General features: G+C 47.3%; 1 protein-coding gene across 1 annotated transcript in view; it reads right to left on the bottom strand.

Annotated features, from left to right (window-relative positions):
* LOC143275820 (paired box protein Pax-6-like) overlaps nt 1-18,606 on the bottom strand; it is a 24,622-nt gene extending 6,016 nt beyond the window's left edge. The window contains exons 1-3 of the mRNA XM_076580098.1: nt 18,477-18,606; nt 967-1,146; nt 1-3 (exon numbers count right to left, since the gene is read on the bottom strand). The exon at nt 1-3 is cut by the window's left edge and continues 345 nt beyond it. Of these exons, the coding sequence (XP_076436213.1) occupies nt 1-3; nt 967-1,146; nt 18,477-18,606 (313 nt within the window). The remainder of the gene's footprint in view (nt 4-966; nt 1,147-18,476) is intronic.
* Nucleotides 18,607-22,535: the final 3,929 nt, after the last annotated feature.

Genomic DNA, 22,535 nt, shown 5'->3' with positions numbered 1-22,535 from the left:
CACCTGCAGAACAGAATGCTGCACTGTCACGACACCAAAGACAATACAAATATGATATGTACCCAGTTTGTTGTGCAGTAGCGGCAGAAGCATCAGCATCAACAACATCATCAACAGCGACAGCAGCATCAGCATCAACAACATCATCAACAGCGACAGCAGCATCAGCATCAACAACATCATCAACAGCGACAGCAGCATCAGCATCAACAACATCATCAACAGCGACAGCAGCATCAGCATCAACAACATCATCAACAGCGACAGCAGCATCAACATCATCAACAGCAGCAGCAGCATCAGCATCAACAACATCAACAGCGACAGCAGCATCAGCATCAACAACATCATCAACAGCGACAGCAGCATCAGCATCAACAACATCATCAACAGCGACAGCAGCATCAGCATCAACAACATCATCAACAGCGACAGCAGCATCAGCATCAACAACATCATCAACAGCAGCAGCTGTAGTGGTAGTGGCAGTGGTAATATATCATAGATATATTTCTGTTTCTTTCCACCAGAGTGTTATCGTCCATGTATTATATCTCATGTGTGTGTGCGCGCGCGCGCGCGTTTGTGTGTGCGTGCGCGTGTGTCTGTGTGTCTGTTTTATCCGTTTTGTAAAGCGACTAGAGCCCTATACACAGCCTGTAGGCGCCATCATCAGCATAATCATCGCCATAACCATACTAGGCATTTGTAGCAGAAGTACAAGCAGAAGTTGTGATTGTTGTTGTAGCAGCAGCATCACCACCAAGAACAATAGTAGTAATTGTAGCAGTAAAGTACCAGATTTAGTAGCAGCAGCGGTAGCAGTGGCAGCAGCAGTTTTTGATTGATTGATGTGGATACTTATACAGCACCTATCAACGGTCAGCACATTTGCATAAGACTGTCCACACACACACACACACACACACACACACACACCACCTGACCCTGCCCAGTGTCCCTCACCTTCAGACAGCAGTCTGTCACGGATCTCCCAGGCAAACATGGTGGGGTTGTCTCGCTTCAGCTCCTCTATCTTGGCCACCACGCTAGGGGTGGCCACCTTGGGTTTACTGCCCCCTATGCTGTTACAGCGGACTGACAGAGGATCATACAGACGTCCTGTAACACACACACAACACGTGCCTGTCGTATTAAAAGAATGTATATAAAAAATATATATATTTACATTATACTCTCTCTCTCTCTTACTTATTAGGTCTGTGTTTCTGTACATGACAGAGGTCTGAAATCGGGTCTCACCGATCTTCTTGTCATAACCATACACACAACATCTTCCCGTCATCAATCAGTTAATCAAATATCTTTTTTTTTTTTTTTTTTAATTCATTCGTTCATCAGTGTATATACTTGCGGTTGGGTTTCACGAATTACGTTGACTTCACACGGACACCATATACTGAAGGAACAGTTCTGGGTCATAGACAATCTCTCTCTCTCTCTCTCTCTCTCTCTCTCTCTCTCTCTCCACTCCCCCCTCTCTCTCCCTCTCTCTCTCTCCCCACACCCCCCTCTCTGTCTCTTTAGAGTCAGAACCACTGCCTCTCTCTTTCTCTCTCTGGTATCAGAACCACTGCCTCTCTCTCTCTCTCTTTAGGGTCAGAACCACTGCCTCTCTCTCTCTCTCTCTCTTTAGGGTCAGAACCACTGCCTCTCTCTCTCTCTCTCTTTGGTATCAGAACCACTGCCTCTCTCTCTCTCTCTCTCTGGTATCAGAACCACTGCCTCTCTCTCTCTCTCTCTCTCTGGTATCAGAACCACTGCCTCTCTCTCTAACTCTCTCTCTCTCTCTCTCTCTCTCTCTCTCTTTAGGGTCAGAACCACTGCCTCTCTCTCTCTCTCTCTCTTTAGGGTCAGAACCACTGCCTCTCTCTCTCTCTCTCTTTAGGGTCAGAACCACTGCCTCTCTCTCTCTTTTAGGATCAGAACCACTGCCTCTCTCTCTCTCTCTCTTTAGGGTCAGAGCCACTGCCTCTCTCTCTCTCTTTAGGGTCAGAACCACAGCCTCTCTCTCTCTCTTTAGGGTCAGAACCACTGCCTCTCTCTCTCTCTCTCTCTCTTTAGGATCAGAACCACTGCCCCCCCCCCCCTCTCTCTCTCTCTCTTTAGGGTCAGAGCCACTGCCTCTCTCTCTCTCTTTAGGGTCAGAACCACTGCCTCTCTCTCTCTTTCTTTAGGGTCAAAACCACTGCCCCTCTCTCTCTCTCTCTCTTTCTTTAGGGTCAAAACCACTGCCCCCTCTCTCTCTCTTTAGGGTCAGAACCACTGCCTCTCTCTCTCTCTCTTTCTTTAGGGTCAGAACCATTGTCTCTCTCTCCCTGTCTTTCTTTAGGGTCAGAACTACTGCCTCTCTCTCTTTTTTTTAGGGTCAGAACCACTGCCTCTCTCTCTCTCTCTTTCTTTAGGGTCAGAACCACTGCCTCTCTCTCCCTGTCTTTCTTTAGGGTCAGAACTACTGCCTCTCTCTCTCTCTCTCTCTCTCTCTCTCTCTTTAGGGTCAGAACTACTGCCTCTCTCTCTCTCTCTCTTTCTTTAGGGTCAGAACCACTGTCTCTCTCTCCCTGTCTTTCTTTAGGGTCAGAACTACTGCCTCTCTCTCTCTCTCTCTCTTTCTTTAGGGTCAGAACTACTGCCTCTCTCTCTCTCTCCCTTTTTTAGGGTCAGAACCACTGCCTCTCTCTCTCTCTCTCTTTCTTTAGGGTCAGAACTACTGCCTCTCTCTCTCTCTTTTTAGGGTCAGAACCACTGCCTCTCTCTCTCTCTCTCTCTCTTTAGGGTCAGAACCACTGTCTCTCTCTCTCTCTCTCTCTTTAGGATCAGAACCACTGTCCCCCCCCTCCCCCTCTCTCTTTAGGGTCAGAACCATTGCCCCTCTCTCTCTCTGTTTAGGATCAGAACCACTGCCTCTCTCTCTCTCTATCTATCTATCTATCTATCTATCTATTTTTTTGGGGGGTCAGAACCAGAGTAGATCAGTTATACAGGTGAAACTTTCAGGAGAGAGATGTTTAGTAAAAGAGGAGCTGGCAGCAGAATGCAGTTGATAAAGCAACACTTCCCTGAAAGCTTTGGGAAAGACATGAGAACTACCACTGGTCCTTTGTACAGACTGACACTGCCGTTTTGGTGTGTGTGTGTGTGTGTGTGTGTGTGTGTGTGTGTGTGTGACATGATTCCCGTGATCTATCAGAGTTTGAGGAGCGGTTTACATGATAACACTCCTCATTCTTGACACTTTATTGAGTTGACATTTTCTGCAGCATTCGATCTGCAAATTGTGTTTTGTTTTGTTTTGTTTTGTGTTGTGTTGTCTTTCGTTCCTTTCATTCAAAGTTCTGCATGCGTGGGAATGTCTCATTGTTAGCATTATTACTATTGTCATTATCATTCATTAGCTGCAGAAGTAGTAGTAGTAATATGATTATTATTTGGTAACAAGACAAAAGTCATTGAACAGTGCGTCAGCGACGATGATGATAACAGTCCGTTGGGGCTTTGCAGAGACTGAAGACAGCAGTTTTTTGTCACTTTGCAGAGACTGAAGACAGCAGTTTTTGTGACTTTGCAAAGAGTGAGACAGCCGCTTTGGTGATAACACTGTTTGTCACTTTGCACAGATGGAGATCTGCAGCAGCTTTGACCTGGTCTGTGTGTTGCTGTCATTTTGTCCATGTCTGAAGTGGTCCACATTGAATCACCCCCCATGCCGTAATAGCTCACCAATCGTTGAAACTTGAAGCCTCCTCGTCATGTTGCACGACTCAATGGACCGTGAACGTTTATTAAACCTTTTTACTTTCATTCACACTTTTTGTCGTTTCCTTCCCACTTTCTCTGGGGTCTATTCATCGCTTTCAGTTAAGAGGCTGTATTTGGACACACCAACCGCACAGTATTATGTTTAAATTGCTCCCGCACTCTCGTTTCCTCTCAACACTTGTTGCGCATGCGTGAACTAGCACAGTGTTTCCGGCGTTTAGGCTGGCGTTGACCTCATTAGGGTGTTATTATTGACCGGGTCCTGATCGTCATCTCTCCACGGCTCGCCGGGTTCGTCTCGTGCTGAAGCCCGACTTCAATCAGCAGCATGCTTTGACAACAGAACATGCGACGCGCGCGTGCAGCGCACAGGTGGCTGCGTGTGGACGGGCCAAATCAGAGAACCCTCCCTGGATGTTACAGTTGTAGCCATGTTCTCTCCCCTTCATCCGCTAACGCACACCACTCAGCTCAAGCCAAGGGGGGTGGGGGGTGGGGGAGGTTGGGGTATTTTCCGGGCCTGCAGTCAAAAAGATCGTGGAGATACGGTGATCAATGACCCGTCCCTTTCAAAACTCGATGGGGAAATACATAAAACTATGATTGAGCCCTCAGCCCCCTCCCCCCCCCCCTCGCCCTCCCCTCCCCCCAACCCCTCTCCCTTCCCCCACTTCGTACTTTCGCAATTGTGTCTCGTATTGCTCGCTTTGGGTTGAGTTTTGTGATCAAACTTAAAAAGAAATCACCATCCCAGCTTTCGACCTTTTACTTGGGCTTGTTTATACGTTTTGGTGTTCTGGGTAGAAAAGAGAGAGAGAGGGGTGGGGGGAGTCGGGGGGGGGGGGGGGGGAGGAAGAAGAAGGTTGTTCCGAAGGCAGCGTCGGTGCAGACATATAACGTATAACTAGTTGGGCTGCATTGTGGACTGGTTTAAACATAGCTTGTGAAAACAAAAGAACTGTACGACAGGTTTATTATCTCCACTACTCAAGTCAGAACTTTCCTTATGCACACACACACACACACACACACACACACACACACACACACAGAGAGAGAGACCCCGACACTCCCTACACATACATACTGATAGTTTTAATTAAATCTTTGTTGGTCCACGGACCCCCATCCCAGAATTTTTGCAGCTCTGCGTAACATTTTATTCATCTGATAAGCGAGGTAGCTGAGCTGCCCTGAGGAAGATTGGCTGGTGGCTGGCACAGATGTTATCAGCCCATCACTTGGTCTAACTCACCTGGCTGGGAGCACCTGTTGCCACCCACCAGGTCCACTGCTAATGGAATTATAACAATAACTTAAGCCCCCTACACTCGATCTTATCAAAATCCAATTTTCTTCCCCATCCAGCCTTGTGTGAAGGGGCTTGTGTTGTATTGTTTCTGCACAACACTAACCATCAATCTGAACTCGGCTCGGATTAAAAAAAAAAATTGATGACAATAATTTGGTGCGCAGTCAATGGAGCCAGCAACACATTGTCTGTCTGGGAGGCCACTTTAGTCTGTCCGTTGCTCTTGGGTTTTTTTTGTTGTTGTTTGTTTTGTTTTTGTTTTTTGTTTTTTTCACATGGTGGGGGTGGGGGTTCGATTGTCTGTTTATGGAGTTGGCAGCCGTTGTCAAATCAAAGCTTTTGTGTGTTTCGGTTATTATTGTTTTGCACGAAATCCACCACCACTCACCGCGAGCTGGCATGGAGGGTGAGTGTGAAAGTGTGCAAACAACAAAATGAAAACCTCATCGACTGACGTGACGGCACCGTACCTAAAAACTGATCGACCTCCACAACTCCACTCAAGTGCGGCAACACATGCTGCCATTATGGGAGTAATTCGTAATGTCACCAGACAGCGGCTGGTCGCTAATTGGTCGGCCTTCTTGGGACGTTGTAGCGTAATATATTACTTTTTGTCACATTACATTTCTCTGTGTCACATTCAGGCTGCTTCTCAAGGGGACAGTGTGTCGCCACAGTGCAGCGCCGCCCCCTTTTTTCTGCGCACAGTGTTTTGTTTCACTGTCAGTGTGCTCTTTCCACAGAGCTTTGCCAGGGACAACCCTTTTGTTGCCGTGGGTTCTTCAAGTGCGTTAAGTGCATGCTGCACATAGAATCTCGCTTTGTTGTCTCATCCGACAGACCCCCACCCAAGGTCTTGTGGAGGAGAGAGGGGGGGGGGGCTGTTGGGGTGTGGGGTTCCACTCTAGGATGGGATGACACAGGATACAGGATGTGTACAGGGTGGTGTGCTGTGCTGTGTCACTAGCACTTGGGTTGTATCGTGTCGTATCGAGTTGTATAGTATCGTGTCCTCCTTAATTGTAAACTCATTCAGATTTTCCAAAAGAAAAACGACACTTAAATCATTTCTCGATTAATCAAAGTATGCTTTGTTTCTCAATCATTTTACAAATTTTTGTATGCTGTCTTGTCATAAGATTGTTGTTGAAAGTAACATTGGAAGATACCATTCCTTTGTCTTCATGGATTGTGGTGGGCCTCGAGGAGAAGTTGCTGCAGATTCCTGTGGGGAAAAGAGGAACAACAGTCACTGCTGTACGTTCTGTGCCTGCAGACCTGATGATGGAGAGGCGGGTGTGTCAAAGGTGGGGGCGGTGCGGGGAGGAAGGAGGGGAGGAAACGAGGGGTGTGTGATAAGGTGGAGAGAAGAGAGAGAGAGAGAGATTGATTTGACAAACAATACACGTAGATACAATCACAGATGGAGGGACATGACAAATGTGAATAATATGTGCAGTACACGCAGACAAAGGAGCGTGCACATGGAACGGCACACACACACACACACACACACACAGGGAATCAACACGGCTCACACGGCGACAGACAACAAGGGAAGTAAACCCTTGTCATGTGAATCCCTGACTGTCCCGCAGTCCACGTAACAAGCCTGTTATCTGTCCTGTGAACGGGCCCACAGGTGCGTCAGCTTCAGGATGAGGCGTGCTGTCAGCCGCCCCTCCCTCCCTCCGCCCTCCCCCCATCCCCCGCTCCTCCCCTCCCTCCCCTGTCCACACTGTTCACAATGAAACCCGACATCCGTTCAAGCCAACAGGTGACCGCGCGTGCCCGATTCGAGCTCAAAGCGCGCCGGGAACGTGTCAGCAGCATGCGCATTTGCATGAACAGCAGTATGGACTGAGTTCTCCGGTGAACAGTGTAATCCCCCCCCCCCCCCCCCCAAGATCGACCTTGGTAATAGTTCAACGATCCTGACAAGCAAGAAGAAAAAGGATCCGCCCTGCTCAAACGTTTCATACAACAGAGCGATCAAAGAAACTTAGATTAAAAAAAGAAATATGTTGAGAAGTTAAACCAAACCCTTATGCAGACTGGACCCGATGATGACTTGACAATAGATGATCTAAACGAAGCAATAGCTAAGTGCAAGAGAGAATCGGCTCCTGGCCCAGACAAAGTTGGCTACTCGGACATCAAGGAGCTATCGGAAGAAGACAGAAGCAAACTTTTCAATCTGTATTAAAACAGTTTCCACAATGGACATGTGCCGGAGGACTGGACACACAGCTTCTTAAAACCCATACCAAAACCAAGAAAGTACCATCGTTAGGTAAGCGGCTACCGGATCCTAACCTTGCAAAACATTGCTGGAAAGCTCATGGAACACATAATAGCCAGGAAACTTGCAAGGGATCTTGAACAGAGGCACATTCTGCCTTCAAATCAAGGTGGTTACAGAACAGTTAAGTCCACATGGGAAAATGCAGCTGTTTTGCATATGAGGTATATGAAGGATTTCAAAGAAAAGAAGAAACACTAGCAGTAGCAATCGACCTTGAAGATGCCTACAATAAAGTCCAGTTTGCGCACCTCATGGAGCTGCTACTAAGGTATGGAGTAAGTTTGACACTGACAAGATGGATAGCAGCAGCGCTTCAGGAAAGAACCGTCGTCCTAAGCCTCGGAGACTGGATGTCTGCACCTTCTAAACTATCCATGGGACTGCCACAAGGGTCTCCGCTCTCTCCTGTCCTCTACAACGTCTACACGAAGGGCCTTGCAGACTTAAACAACAATGGAATAGCTCGGGTGCTTACTCTTGCAGATGATGGCCTGGTTTTCAAAACTTCGAAAGATGCTCAGGAAAGAACTAAAGCCGTCCAGAAATAACTAAACAATATCGCTCAATGGTGCAAAGACACAGGATCTTCCATCAATTCAGCGAAAACCCAAACGTTGCTGTGCACCCTCAACAACAGAATTGAGAGCAAATCACCACCACCTGTGTCATTCGACGGGATTCAGATCGAGAAAACCGAATGCCGAACGCTACCTAGGAATACAGTTCGACAGGTGCCGACCTTCAGAAAACATACGGAAAATACTGTTCTCAAATGCAAAAAGGGTCTTTCAGTCTTAAAAGCAATGACAACCAAAGGTAAGGAACAAAGCCACCTCTTCCTGCTATACCAATCACTCGTCCCCAGTGTGATCGACTACGGACTTGGGCTAACAACACCGTTTCAAAGCAACCTCTTGAATTTAGAAAGAGTTCAAATGAAGCTATGAGGCTGATCCTTGGAACAACAAAAGACACGTCCACGGAAACCATGCGATACCTGCTTGACCTTCCTTCAGTGCAGGCCAGAAACAAGTTAGAACAGGTCAAGACCTACTTCAGAGCATTAGAAAACCCTCAAAACCCACTGCATGACAAAGTCAAAGAACCAAAAGGCAGCCGTCTAGGACGACGAAGATCATGGATGGGGCAAGCAGAAGACACAATCCAGCTAGTATGCCGACTACAAGACTTTAAAGAAACAAAAGAATAGGAGAAAACCCCCGAAAACCTCAACCATCTATTCAACACAGCCATTTCACCCACTCTAGGAAGACATTGTCGGGAATGGCCAGAGGGCAAAACTGATGCGGAAGTGAAGCTACTCATAGAAGAAAACAGTAAAGAAGAGGACATCATCATATACACAGATGGCTCAGTCACCAAAGACTAGTCCGGTTGGGGATTCACTGCGAAACAAAATGGAAAAACAATTAGGGAAGAGAATGCTGCCTGCAAAGTCACAACCTCCAGCCTAACGATGGAAGTTGAAGCTGTGACACATGCCCTCCATGGGGGGGTGGTGGATATGGGCGTTTGTGTGTGTGCTTATACAAGTAAGTGTGCCTCTGTGTGTGTGTGTGTGTGTGTGTGTGTGTGTGTGTGTGTGTGTGTGTGTGTGTGTGTGTGTGTGTGTGTGTGTGTGTGTGTGTGTGTGTGTGTGTGCCGTGGAAGCTGCGATACGTAGCCTAGAAATGAGTGTGTGGAGGAGGGGAGGTAGAGGGGGTGCAGGGTAATGTGTGTGTGTGTGTGTGTGTGTGTGTGTGTGTGTGTGTGTGTGCTGGGGCTCATGTACGTTTATGTATATTTGATTGTGCTTTCTGTGAAACTGCATGTTTGGTGCATATATGTTATGCATATGTGTGTGTATGTGTGAATGGGTGTCTGCATGTTTTACATTTATTTGCTTATTTATCATCAGTTGTTTTATTTATTTATTTATTTTATTTCATTTTATTTTTTGTACGCTTATAGTTGACTTCATCAAGTTTTTGCGCCTTATAAATATTATTAATAGTAGTAGTTCTTTTTTTATGTATTTATCTATTATTTATTTATTTATTTATTTACTTATTTCTTTTTTTTTTCTTCTTTTTTGTGTGTGTTTTATTATTATCATTATTATTATTATTATTATTATTATTATCTATTTATATATTTTTTCCTCAAGGCCTGACTAAGCGCGTTGGGTTACGCTGCTGGTCAGGCATCTGCTTGGCAGATGTGGTGTAGCGTATATGGATTTGTCCAAACGCAGTGACGCCTCCTTGAGCTACAGCTACTGATACGGATACCTGACAAGCCCAGTTTTTTCGTCCGTGGGAATAGAAAAAGAGAGAGGGGACCAAAAAGTAGCACCGTTTTCGGCCTAATCTGTGTTTGTGTGTGTGTGTGTGTGTTTGTTTTTTCTGTGTGTGTGTGTGTGTGTGTGTGTATGTGCGTGTGTGCTGGGGTCGCCAGAATTGCACGCGCTAGTCAGGTAGCCAGCCGTCGGAACAATAGGACCCTCGCCGGTGTCTGTTTGGTCAGGCTGTGAGCAAACCAAAGTGGCCTGATCAGACCCAGTAGCGGTGGAAACCTGACACGATCGGCAAGAGGCTGGTTTGCCGACATAAACAACAATAAAGTCAAAATGAGGGAGAGGGAGAGAGGTGGTTTGCGCAAAACAGGCCTCCAGACAGCACGGGTGGCCAAGTGGCAACGTGTCCGCCCAGAAGAGAGAGGGTACGGGATCGAATCTGACACCCGCCACAATTTTCTTCTCCTCCACAAGACCTTCAGTTGGTTAGGATCCTTTGTCATTCGGAAGGGATCATGAACCGATGTCCTGTGGGTAGCATACAGCATACACTTCGCGCACGTAAAAGAACCCAATGCAGCAAAAGTGATGTCCGTGTCAAACTCCATTTCGAACGTAAAACAAACAGAACTACAGACAGGTAATAAAACAAGGTAGCGCTGCACTGAGCGACGTGGTCTTCCCGGGGAGAGCAGCCCGAATTCCATTCAGAGAAATCTGTTGTGACAAAATGTAATACACTACAGACAGGAGTGGTGGGATGCGGAGAGGGTGAGAACACAGACAGACAGACAGACAGACAGATCCACAGACACCACAGTGATTTACTTATCTTCTCAATCCGGATCCAGTGGCTTCCCACACTGCCCCAGAAGGGTGATATTCACAATATGAATGAAATTATAAATAAGATGACGTGATTTATTGTTAAGAAAGGAATGCTGTACAAACTAACAGCCACTAATAATTGATCTTTGCACCTTGTCTGGGGATGGAGTAAAGTAAGTGAAAACGTACTGAGCTAAACAAAGCGTGGTCATGCCCTGACACTTCACGTGATACATAGTGTCTGTTTAATATCAATATAGTTTATAATCATATTGATATTGTTTCTAGTCATATTCGTGCTATGTGCCACGAGTTCAACAGACCTTACAGATGATGAATGTACCTTGACACATGATGTCCCTTACGTCATTTGCCCCGGACTGAGTGACGTCACAATGGGCAATATGGAGAGATCTCTGTCTGCACACTTCAGTCACTCCGCCTCCAGCGTGACTCCAGGTCAGGTGACCAGGTCCGATTTGCCTATCCCCATTTCGCCTACTCTTTGATCGTGCGCCTCCTCTGGGGAGCTCTGTTCTTCGTATTGTTTCGTCTGTTCTGCCCGCTGTCCTGTTTCGCCTATCAAAGTCTCTCTCTCTCTCTCTCTCTCTCTCTCTCTCTCTCGTGTGATTCCAACGTGCACACCGTCATCACAGAGACCATGCCAACAATAAATGAACACACACACACACACACACACACACACACACACACACACACAGAGAGAGAGAGAGAGAGAGAGAGAGAGAGAGAACAACCGAGTACATAGACGATGAACTGGGAATAGGTGAATGGGGATCGCCAGTGTAGTGATAGGTTCACCAGTATAGTGATAGGTGAATGGGGATCAGGCCAGTGGGCATGACCCCCAACCCCCACCCCCCCACCCCCGCCCCTGGCAGCAGACTCCCCCGCACAGTGAAGATGGCAGGGTCAACAGGTGTCAATCAGCATGATGGAGCAGTGCTGGCTGCAGCGCACCACGTGTTGCACGGGCAAAAGGCCAAGAGGACTTATCTCCCTCTGTGCACGCCAACATCCTGGCTGACACAACACTGGTGACTGCACTGGCTGTGGGATGGGGGGTGGGGGGGTCGAGAGGCTGGGGGGGGGGGTCATTTGTACACAACGACACCGCGCCTGTAAGTGGCGGGGCAGAGAGAGGAACAGGTGTGCAGTCAGGAAAAAACACCCTCCCCCATGATGGAGTGGACCGTGGACGAATAAGGGCAGATCACGCGCTGACGATCTGGGATATGTTTGATCAGGTCCTACGCACACAAATATGCACGTGGTCGCACTCCAACACTCGCACGCACACACGCACATACGCGCACACAGACAGACAGACAGACACACAGACACACACACACGCGCGCGCGCGCGCGCGCGCACGCTGAGTCCTACACGTGAACGGACAGGACTTGAGTTGTTGGCGAAAGGTTTCAACGACGGTCATATTTGAAGCAAGGCACGGGTGGACAGAAGTGGGGTGATATTCCAGAGATCATCGTACCTGTCGGTAAAGGTATACACCTGTGGGTAAAGGTACATGAAGCACGGCCTTTACCCGCAGTGCAATGGTCTGTTGACCCCCCACTATTCCCCTCCTCACACACACACACCTTCCAGGTGAGGAGGGCTGGCCTGAAGAGACCACTCAACGGCTTGCTCCGTGTCGCGTGTCCCGGACCACACCAAGCTTTCCCACACTGCTGTCTTCGCAGCGTTTTTCTTTTTCCAGGTTTCTGTGTGTTTACTCCTGTGCATGTGCCATGGTTTTCTAACTTGTTACTGATAGTGAGTGTCCAGTATATAATTGTAAGTGGTTGGCATTTTACTTACAGAGAGAGAGAGATGGTGGGGGATACGAATAATACATCCAAGAATAGGCCAACACCCTTCATGAAAGGGTGCAAACATAATCATTTAATATCATCTCTCTGTATACGCGGTCATGTCAATGAAAAAACTTAATTCAGTGTTTTAAAACAGCTGATCGCAGTCTGAATGCTTGAAAGAAACAGACTGACGTGCTGCCTGTGGTCTGGTGTTGGTGGGTAGATGCCATGCCATGAGTAACGCTGATCTAATGAGCTGACGAGGAAATGAGGGGGAGAGAGGGGGGAGAGAGTGAAGGTGGGGGCTGGCAGAGCGAATTTATTAACCAGAAATAAAAAGACGTTTCTTCATGACAGGCCCAGATCCCTCGTGAAGGGGTGACAGTAGGAGAAGAAAACAACGTGGAAGGAAGGACGAATAGTGAACACTTTGTATTCAGAACACTTTGTATTCAGAACACTTTGTATTCAGAACGCTATGGAGAGGGGGGAAGGGGGGAAGGGGGGGGGGCGCGGTCACAGATTGCACACTGACTGTCCACGCTGTTCCCTGTTTTCAGATACAATCACTGATAAAAGTTTGTCGAAGCGTGATTATAGTCGAGAAGACAACCGGCAAAAAACGGTTTGGTGAAAACAAACCACACTAACTAGTTGCTCAGCAATCAGCTGGATGTGGCCAGTACATCGATACACACATCTTGCTGGCATCTGTCCTATGTCACACACTGCGCGCACGTACACATGCAGAGTTAAAGAGAGGGTGGGGAGAGGGGGGGAGAGTGAAAGAGAGAGGAGACCGTCGCACTGACGACGTAACACATTATCTTACTTATTATCACTGCCCCCAGTTTAAAACTCACTTCGCCGCTCTTGTCTGCAGGTATCGGAGAACAATAAGCCCCACCACTCAAAACAATCAATCAGGCGGCAAGCCGACACCCGTTGAGCCAACAGGTGGCTGAGGGTTGCCGGGGGCAACGCCAGGACAAAGGGGCGGCACAGTGGGACTGACAGTTTCTGATGAAGCGATTGTGGGTCGGCCAGTGATGACGAATGGCAAGATGCGCGCGCACTGATTGTCGCGAGTCGCCTGTCAGGCGCCTTCCTGTGAAGAGCAACACGCTGGAGTCATGTGAAGAGCAACACGCTGGAGTCATGTGAAGAGCAACACGCTGCAGTCATGTGAAGAGCAACACGCTGGAGTCATGTGAAGAGCAACACGCTGCAGTCATGTGAAGAGCAACACGCTGGAGTCATGTGAAGAGCAACACGCTGGAGTCATGCGGCGAGATTGGATTATGTGGCCGGTGGGAGGGGTGGGGGGACAAGCCGTAATCATGGCTGCCGTATATCAAACTGATCGGTTTTTCGTTTATTAGCCTTCAGAAGTCTGAACGTTCCGCCACCCCGCTCTATCTCTCTGTTTGCCTCACACACACACACACACACACACACACACACACACACACACCGCCCTTCATCACAAACACCCTCTCCCTCTCGACCGACCTCCGACCCCCACCCCACCCCTCATATGGAACAACAGGCTTATTAATGTGTGAAGATAACTAGTCATTCGAGCACCGTATGATATGACAGTCGTGTCAGACTTTGACCATCAGAACAGCAGAGGAGGCAACTGTTGTCCCAAGTACATAGCGTTTGTATCACCTCAATTGTTTGCTCGTTAGGCAGTCACTCAGGTACGTAGGCAGGTAAGTAGGCAGGTAGGTAGGTAGTTGGTTGGTCGGGAAGAGAAGCACGGTGTGGGGGTAATTCCACCGGAACGACATCAATTCATGAGCCCTAACATCGTTAACCACACCACTACATGCCACACCCAGCCCTAACATCGTTAACCACACCACTACATGCCACACCCAGCCCTAACATTGTTAACCACACCACTACATGCCACACCCAGCCCTAACATCGTTAACCACACCACTACATGCCACACCCAGCCCTAACATCGTTAACCACACCACTACATGCCACACCCAGCCCTAACATCGTTAACCACACCACTACATGCCACACCCAGCCCTAACATCGTTAACCACACCACTACATGCCACACCCAGCCCTAACATCGTTAACCACACCACTACATGCCACACCCAGCCCTAACATTGTTAACCACACCACTACATGCCACACCCAGCCCTAACATTGTTAACCACACCACTACATGCCACACCCAGCCCTAACATTGTTCACCACACTACTACATGCCACACCCAGCCCTAACATTGTTAACCACACCACTACATGCCACACCCAGCCCTAACATCGTTAACCACACTACTACATGCCACACCCAGCCCTAACATTGTTAACCACACTACTACATGCCACACCCAGCCCTAACATTGTTAACCACACTACTACATGCCACACCCAGCCCTAACATTGTTAACCACACCACTACATGCCACACCCAGCCCTAACATCGTTAACCACACCACTACATGCCACACCCACCCCTAACATCGCTAACCACACCACTACATGCCACACCCAGCCCTAACATTGTTAACCACACCACTACATGCCACACCCAGCCCTAACATTGTTAACCACACCACTACATGCCACACCCAGCCCTAACATTGTTCACCACACCACTACATGCCACACCCAGCCCTAACATTGTTAACCACACCACTACATGCCACACCCAGCCCTAACATCGTTAACCACACCACTACATGTCACACCCACCCCTAACATCGTTAACCACACTACTACATTCCACACCCAGCCCTAACATCGTTAACCACACTACTACATGCCACACCCAGCCCTAACATCGTTAACCACACCACTACATGCCAAACCCAGCCCTAACATTGTTAACCACACTAAAAATGACACGCCAAGCCCTAACATTGTTAACCACACTAAAAATGACACACTCAGCCCTAACATTGTTAACCACACTAAAAATGACACACTCAGCCCTAACATTGTTAACCACACTAAAAATGACACACCAAGCCCTAACATTGTTAACCACACCACTACATGCCACACTCAGCCCTAGCATTGTTAACCACATTAAAAATGACACACCCAGCCCTAACATTGTTAACCACACCACTACATGCCACACCCAGCCCTAACATTGTTAACCACACCACTACATGCCACACCCAGCCCTAACATTGTTAACCACACCACTACATGCCACACTCAGCCCTAACATTGTTAACCACACTACTACATGCCACACCCAGCCCTAACATTGTTAACCACACTACTAAATGACACACCCAGCCCTAACATTGTTAACCACACTAAAAATGACACACCCAGCCCTAACATTGTTAACCACACTAAAAATGACACACTCAGCCCTAACATTGTTAACCACACTAAATGACACACTCAGCCCTAACATTGTTAACCACGACTAAAAAAGACACACTCAAGCCCTAACATTGTTAACCACAACCACTACATGCCACAACCCAGCCCTAGTATTGTAACCAACTACTACAAGCCACACCCAGCCCTGACATTGTTACCACACTAAAAATGACCACACTCCAGCCCTAACATTCGTTAACCACACTAAAAAAATGACCACACCAAGCCCTAACATTGTTAACCACCACCATAACATGCACACTCAGCCCTAGCATTGGTTAACCACAACATACAAGCCACACACTCCAGCCCTAACATTGTTAACCACACTAGAAATGACACACTCAGCCCTAACATTGTTAACCACACTAAAAATGCCACACCCAGCCCTAACATTGTTAACCACACTAAAAATGCCACACCAAGCCCTAACATTCTTAGCTACACTAAAAATGCCACACCCAGCCCTAACATTGTTAACCACACTAAAAATGCCACACTCAGCTCGAACATTGTTAACCACACTAAAAATGCCACACTCAGCTCTAACATTGTTAACCACACTAAAAATGCCACACTCAGCTCTAACATTGTTAACCACATTAAAAATGCCACACTCAGCTCTAACATTGTTAACCACACTAAAAATGCCACACTCAGCTCTAACATTGTTAACCACATTAAAAATGCCACACTCAGCGCTAACATTGTTCACCACATTAAAAATGCCACACTCAGCCCTAACATTGTTCACCACACCACTATATGCCACACGCAGCCCTAACATTGTTCACCACACCACTATATGCCACACTCAGCCCTAACATTGTTCACCACATTAAAAATGCCACACTCAGCCCTAACATTGTTCACCACACCACTATATGCCACACCCAGCCCTTACATTGTTCACCACACCACTACATGCCACACTCAGCCCTAACATTGTTCACCACACCACTATATGCCACACTCAGCCCTAACATTGTTCACCACACCACTATATGCCACACCCAGCCCTAACATTGTTCACCACACCACTATATGCCACACCCAGCCCTAACATTGTTCACCACACCACTATATGCCACACTCAGCCCTAACATTGTTCACCACACCACTGCATGCCACACTCAGCCCTTACATTGTTCACCACACCACTATATGCCACACTCAGCCCTAACATTGTTCACCACACCACTATATGCCACACTCAGCTCTAACATTGTTCACCACACCACTATATGTCACACTCAGCCCTTACATTGTTCACCACACCACTATATGCCACACCCTGCCCTAACATTGTTCACCACACCACTATATGCCACACCCAGCCCTTACATTGTTCACCACACCACTACATTCCACACTCAGCCCTAACATTGTTCACCACACCACTATATGCCACACTCAGCCCTAACATTGTTCACCACACCACTATATGCCACACCCAGCCCTTACATTGTTCACCACACCACTACATTCCACACTCAGCCCTAACATTGTTCACCACACCACTATATGCCACACCCAGCCCTTACATTGTTCACCACACCACTATATGCCACACCCAGCTCTAACATTGTTCACCACACCACTATATGCCACACCCAGCCCTAACATTGTTCACCACACCACTATATGTCACACCCAGCCCTAACATTGTTCACCACACCACTATATGCCACACCCAGCCCTAACATTGTTCACCACACCACTATATGCCACACTCAGCCATAACATTGTTCACCACACCACTATATGCCACACCCAGCCCTAACATTGTTCACCACACCACTATATGCCACACCCAGCCCTAACATTGTTCACCACACCACTATATGCCACACTCAGCCATAACATTGTTCACCACACCACTACATGCCACAGCTAACATGTTCACCACATTAAAAATGCCACACTCAGCCCTAACATTGTTCACCACACCACTATATGCCACACCCAGACCTTACATTGTTCACCACACCACTATATGCCACACCCAGCCCTAACATTGTTCACCACACCACTATATGCCACACCCAGCCCTAACATTGTTCACCACACCACTATATGCCACACCCAGCCCTTACATTGTTCACCACACCACTACATGCCACACTCAGCCCTAACATTGTTCACCACACCACTATATGCCACACTCAGCCCTTACATTGTTCACCACACCACTACATGCCACACTCAGCCCTTACATTGTTCACCACACTACTACATGCCACACCCAGCCCTAACATTGTTACCACACCACTATATGCCACACCCTGCCCTAACATTGTTCACCACACCACTACATGCCACACTCAGCCCTAACATTGTTCACCACACCACTATATGCCACACCCTGCCCTAACATTGTTCACCACACCACTATATGCCACACCCTGCCCTAACATTGTTCACCACACCACTATATGCCACACCCAGCCCTAACATTGTTCACCACACCACTACATGCCACACCCTGTAGCTGATAAGAGAGACCATGGTGAGGAGGAAGGTGCCAGCCTTTTTTCAGTCACACGTTACTTCAGCCAGATGAAAAGAAAACGGAAAGGAGTGAGCGGGTGCCATAAAATAAATCACATTGGCAACTGTAATGCCTGTCTTCACCTGGTGTTCACAATCACATTGTAACTAGTTATTCTTAGAAAGCTATGACTAGTTACTGTCAGAATACGCCCACAGCAGTCCAGCGAACATAATTATTCTCACCATCGATCTCAAACAGACGGATAGAAGGGACGCAGACTTCAACACGGAGGGACCTGTACAGGGGAGTAGCTAGACCAGCACAGGTGTGGCGGAGTGGGTGAGGCCCTGGACCCGATCCAGCGTTCACCATGGTCAGGGTTCAAGGCCTAGTCTTACAAACATGATTGTATCTAGAAGTCCGAGGGTTCGAGGCCCCGTTTCGACACTGTGCTGTGTCCAGGGAAAGGGAAGCTGACTGAGGATGGGGAGGGACAAAGCAGAGGAAGCACAGGAGCGTTGCAGCAAATATTTTCAGGAAAGCAGGGCGCCGTTTTGACTGCGCAATATATTTCCTCATTCTGAACGAGAGATAAGCGCGATTGCCTAGTGGTCAATATGTCCCCAACTTTGTCGATAGGTCAGACGTTCGATCCTCGTGCCCAATGGGTAAATGTATAACGATGAAGTAAGGATGGAGGCCCTGAAGTAAGGATGAGGCCCTGATAGAGGCCCTGAAGTAAGGATGGAGGCCCTGAAGTAAGGATGGAGGCCCTGAAGTAAGGGTAGAGGCCCTGAACTAAGGTTGGAGGCCCTGAAGTAAGGATGGAGGCCCTGAAGTAAGGGTAGAGGCCCTGAACTAAGGTTGGAGGCCCTGAAGTAAGGATGGAGGCCCTGAGGTAAGGGTAGAGGCCCTGAAGTAAGGATGGAGGCCCTGAAGTAAGGATGGAGGCCCTGAAGTAAGGGTAGAGGCCCTGAACTAAGGTTGGCCCTGAAGTAAGGATGGAGGCCCTGAAGTAAGGGTAGAGGCCCTGAACTAAGATTGGAGGCCCTGAAGTAAGGATGGAGGCCCTTGAAGTAAGGGTAGAGGCCCTGATAGAGGCCCTGAAGTAAAGATGGAGGCCCTGATAGAGGCCCTGAAGGAAGAATGGAGGCCCTGAAGTAAGGATGGAGGCCCTGATAGAGGCCCTGAAGTAAGGGTAGAGGCCCTGAAGTAAGGATGGAGGCCCTGAAGTAAGGGTAAAGGCCCTGAAGTAGAGGCCCTGAGGTAAGGGTGGTGTACAGCCATGTATATTTGGATTTGATTGTATGGTGAAGACATGGAGTATTTTTCACCACAGCGAACAAAAAGAAACAAAAAGAAAGATCAACGAAACGTGGGGGAAAACCACACAAGAAACCCCAACCAGTTACAAAAAACAATAACAAACAGAAAACAACACAGGAAAACAGACAATCACTTATGCAGCTCCCGTCAAGTACACTTCCATCCAAGTCTGATGAAAGTAAACGAACAAAATAAAGAGGAAGCCATAACAATGCTTTAACAAAGGCCGCACACCCAGTCTAGTCATCAGCCAACACAAACACATTCAGGATGTAAGTGTAATAATGTTCATGCGTTTCCTGGTCGATTCCTCTTGCCGCCATTGTCATAACTCATTGTCCGCAAAACGGTTTTTTTTTTCTTTCTCTCTTTCTTTTTTTTTTTTGGGGGGGGGGGCGGGGGGGGGGAGGTGGAGGTGTAAGGGAGGGGGTGGCGGGTGGGGGAGAGGGGTCCTTCGTTTGATCATGACTGCAGGCAATGACATGTTCGGGAACTACAGCCTGTCGCGCGCGCAACCGGAACTGCCTTCCGGAAGCTTTCGTATCGGTTCGGATGTGAACAACAAACAGAAGAGAGAAGACGCGAGAGAGAAAAAAAATTAATAAGAGAGAGAGAGAGGGGGGGGGGGGGGGAGCGGAGAAGAGGCAGAGGGAAATGAACTGAAGTGGTGTTTATGCAGAAGACCACCGGTTCATACTGAAGGAGCCTGAACAACACTGCTACAACTCGAACTCATGTACACAGAAAAATATCTCGTCTGGATGTATATTTCCAAATAGTATATTACAAACTCACTGACTAGCGGTAACTTCGCATCTTTAAAAGGCTTGATGTAAATACAGTAATAAATTATCCCTGAGGCAAACGGGCCTTGCCTCATGTAGATTCGCCCGCTGGTACACCTTCAGCCGCAGGTAGGACGGTGTCTGGCATATGACCCTGGCTGCCAGGAATAGCGCGCAGGTATGACGGCCCAGTCCTCAGACCCACAAGACAGTTATCGGTGTACAAAAAGTGTCATGCGATCCACTTCGACCAACACATTCAGACCACCAACAGTATCGCCACTGTACAAAGGCAAAGCGAGCAATCAAAAAGTTTTCTTGAATAAACGTCTCCCGGTCAACAACCAGTTATAGCTTTCTTTCATCGAATTGTTTGAATGCACTTTGAAAAAATGCAGAAGCATACAGTGTTTGTGCGGAGAAGAAATCAATATATATCACATACTTGTCCAGTGCCTAAGAACAGGATAGTTGGTCTCACAAAAAAACCTCATTGACCAGTTTTCACCAAACACGTAGTTATAGCTAGAAGATGTTTTGAATACTTATTCATTGATTTGACACATTTCTTAATGTTTGAATTGAATTCCATTTGGAATCGACATTTGATTGATCACGTTCATGTAAAATTCAACATGTCTTATGGTGTTGTGGGTCTGTCTAAAGCAGTCCAAATTCTGTCAGTCCTAACTGTCGTTGTCTTCCTTTCCATGTTCTGTCTCTCTGTCTGTGGTTTCTCTGTCATCCCGCTACCTCCTCCCATCGTCCCCCACCCTCCAGCACCCTCATGCACACACACACACACACACACACACACACACACACACACACACACACACACACACACACACACACACACACACACACACACACACACAGCACCTGGACACGTCTGCACATCACTAAAATGATCACTGATCCCAGAACCCGAGTTCTCCATGAACATCAGACAGCCTTCAGTGCCAAACGAGTTCTCCATGAACATCAGACAGCCTTCAGTGCCAAACGAGTTCTCCATGAACATCAGACAGCCTTCAGTGCCAAACGAGTTCTCCATGAACATCAGACAGCCTTCAGTGCCAAACGAGTTCTCCATGAACATCAGACAGCCTTCAGTGCCAAACGAGTTCTCCATGAACATCAGACAGCCTTCAGTGCCAAACGAGTTCTCCATGAACATCAGACAGCCTTCAGTGCCAAACGAGTTCTCCATGAACATCAGACAGCCTTCAGTGCCAAACGAGTTCTCCATGAACATCAGACAGCCTTCAGTGCCAAACGAGTTCTCCATGAACATCAGACAGCCTTCAGTGCCAAACGAGTTCTCCATGAACATCAGACAGCCTTCAGTGCCAAACGAGTTCTCCATGAACATCAGACAGCCTTCAGTGCCAAACGAGCCCAAACAACTGAATTGTGCGTGACACGTTTCCCGACACCTGACACAGGAGTTCCAATCTTCATGCAGACATTCTTGAGGGTTAAAGCACACACACACACACACACACACACACACACACACAAACAACAGCAAACAACATTTCTGTGTAAAGAAAAACAGTGCAGTCGTCGTCTTGGCTCAATGGAAAATGCGGACAAATTATCGTCACTTCCTTAAATATGATGACTAATTAAAAAAAAAAAAATCCAAAATCAAACAAACAAAAACACATCGTCGCTCAAAAGGACACACTTGAAACAACACACCACAAACATATTGCGGATGAGCTTTGTTTGACAAGAAAAACCCCACAGTCATTCTACAGAAGGTATTAATAAAGGCAATGAAGCCAACAGTGTACTATATCCAAAACAAGCATTTCAAATTGATAAGCATGTTTATCCAAAACAAGCATTTCAAATTGATAAGCATGTTTTTTTCTTTTTCTTTTATAAATCACCGTGCTATGTGGAAAGTGTGTGCAGAAATGGGTAATTCTTGACGCATGATGTTGATACAGGAATCTGAAGTGACCACTCATTATTCTGTTTACATGGGATCTTCTGATGTTGGAGCATCAGTGTTCTGCTTTCTTTTCCCTGTGTATGAATCACAATATAATGTAACTCATATAATGTAAATCTTGGCTTGGTTAACAAATTCATGCTGAAATAAACGGAAGGCGAGTTTTTGTTGTTTATTTGCTGTTGTTGTCATTTACTCCTAATTCCCTGATATTTATTGATTCT

This window comes from Babylonia areolata, chromosome 31 (genome assembly GCF_041734735.1).
Source record: "Babylonia areolata isolate BAREFJ2019XMU chromosome 31, ASM4173473v1, whole genome shotgun sequence".
NCBI lineage: Eukaryota > Metazoa > Mollusca > Gastropoda > Neogastropoda > Buccinidae > Babylonia > Babylonia areolata.
The sequence above is the reverse complement of the archived record's forward strand: the minus strand, read 5'-3'. Positions and strand labels throughout refer to the sequence as shown.